The following is a 1,842-nucleotide window of genomic DNA, read 5'->3' on the forward strand; positions in this document are numbered from 1 at the left end:
CACAAACAAATGCATCAGATTAGGGTGACAGTGACCGCTAGGAAAAACTCATTTCACCCTGCAGAGGGGAAATCTTCACTAGAGAGAGGACATTTGTTTCATGTTATGTCTTCTGATTGTGGGGTTTGGCAGGTCCATGGTAAGAGGGAAAAAAATGATTTCTTCTCCTGGATTTTCATTGCTCCAGGAATTTCCATCCTGGGCTCTGAAGATGACAGAGAGTAGACACACAGCCATGAGCATGAACATCAGCATGTTGAGCAATTTCATCCTTTTGGGATTTTCAGCTTACCCACAGCTCCGAGTCGTCCTCTTCCTGTTGTTTCTGGGAATCTACCTGGTGACTCTGGCAGGAAACCTGAGTCTCATGGCCCTCATCGGGATAGACTCGCACCTCCACTCCCCCATGTATTTCTTCCTTGGTAACTTGTCCTTGGTGGACATCATTTACACCTCCTCCATAGCCCCGAAGATGCTCTGTGACTTCTTCCGGAAGCAGAAGGCCATCTCCTTCGTGGGCTGTGCTGCTCAGTGCTTCTTCTTCATTGGGATGGGAGGCACCGAGTGCTGTCTCCTGGCAGCCATGGCTTACGACCGCTATGCTGCCATCTCTAACCCATTACTCTACCCAACAATCATGTCTCCTACCATCTGTCTGGAGCTGGCCACAGCAGCCTACGCAGGAGGATTCCTCACCGGCTTGGTCCAAACCACCTCCATATTCCAGCTCCATTTCTGCAGGCCACGAATCCTTCACCACTTTTTCTGTGACCTGCCATCTTTGCTGGACTTGTCTTGTTCCAGTCCCTTCCTCAGCCAGGTGGTAAACTTCCTCGTTGTGTGTGCAGTTGGGGGGACGTCGGCTCTTGTGGTCTTGATTTCCTACGCCTACATCATCATGGCTGTCATGAAGATACATTCCACCCATGGACGGATGAAGGCTTTCAACACGTGTGTCTCTCATCTCAGCACAGTGATTCTCTTCTACGGCTCTGGTCTCTTTTCCTACCTCCATTCAGGTCCTGGCTATTCAAGAGACAAAGATAAGGTCGTGTCCCTGTTCTACGGAGCTGTGATTCCCATGCTGAACCCCGTCATCTACAGTCTGAGAAACAAGGATATCCAAGATGCGCTGAAAAAACTCAAGGAAAACAAGAAACGGTGTCTTCTCTGTGTCTTATAGTCCCTTAAATTAAAAAGAAAACTCAAAACCTTACCATTTTCTTCAGTGTATACAACAAGGGGCTTGGATAATCTGAGTAATAAATTGAAGAAGTTATTTCAAATAGGATTCCCTAGACCACATTTTCATTAGGCTTACCTGGGATTGACTTTCTTCGTTTTGCTTTTCTTGGCCTGAACTGATTGGTTTTTGTTTTTTGCTTTTGTTGCTGTTTTGCCAGTCCTGGGGCTTGAACTCAGGGCCTGGGCACTGTTCCTGAGCTTCTTTTTGCTCAAGGCTAGCACTCTACCATGTGAGCCACAGCACTACTTCTGGCTTTTTCTGTATACATGGTGCTGATGAATCGTACCCAAGGCTTCATACTTGCTGGGCAAGCACTCTACCATTGAGCCACATTCCCAGCCCCTGCATTGGAAAGTAAATAACGCTTATTCACAGTACTCCTTAGTAGTAGTGCACTGGGTGCTGGGTCCAAGTTACCACGTGTTAAGATCATGTGAAACATGGTCCCGGAACTACCTTACTCATTGAAGAACCCTTTAGGATTCAGCACAGCTCTTTCCAGTCCACTTCCTACCTGGGACACCATTTCTGTGACCTACATTGCCAAGTGTTGTTAGTGACTAAGAATGCTTGGTCTGGATTAGAGTCCTTATAGT

General features: G+C 47.1%; 1 protein-coding gene across 1 annotated transcript; it reads left to right on the forward strand.

Annotated features, from left to right (window-relative positions):
- The first annotated feature begins 253 nt into the window (after positions 1–253).
- On the forward strand, positions 254–1,183 carry LOC105995302 (olfactory receptor 5A1-like). The gene has a single exon (XM_013029010.1). It carries the CDS (start codon positions 254–256, stop codon positions 1,181–1,183), a length of 930 nt encoding a protein of 309 aa, XP_012884464.1.
- Positions 1,184–1,842: the final 659 nt, after the last annotated feature.

The sequence above is a fragment of the Dipodomys ordii genome, unplaced genomic scaffold (genome assembly GCF_000151885.1).
Source record: "Dipodomys ordii isolate 6190 unplaced genomic scaffold, Dord_2.0 Scaffold117, whole genome shotgun sequence".
In the NCBI taxonomy this organism is placed as follows: Eukaryota; Metazoa; Chordata; class Mammalia; order Rodentia; family Heteromyidae; genus Dipodomys; species Dipodomys ordii.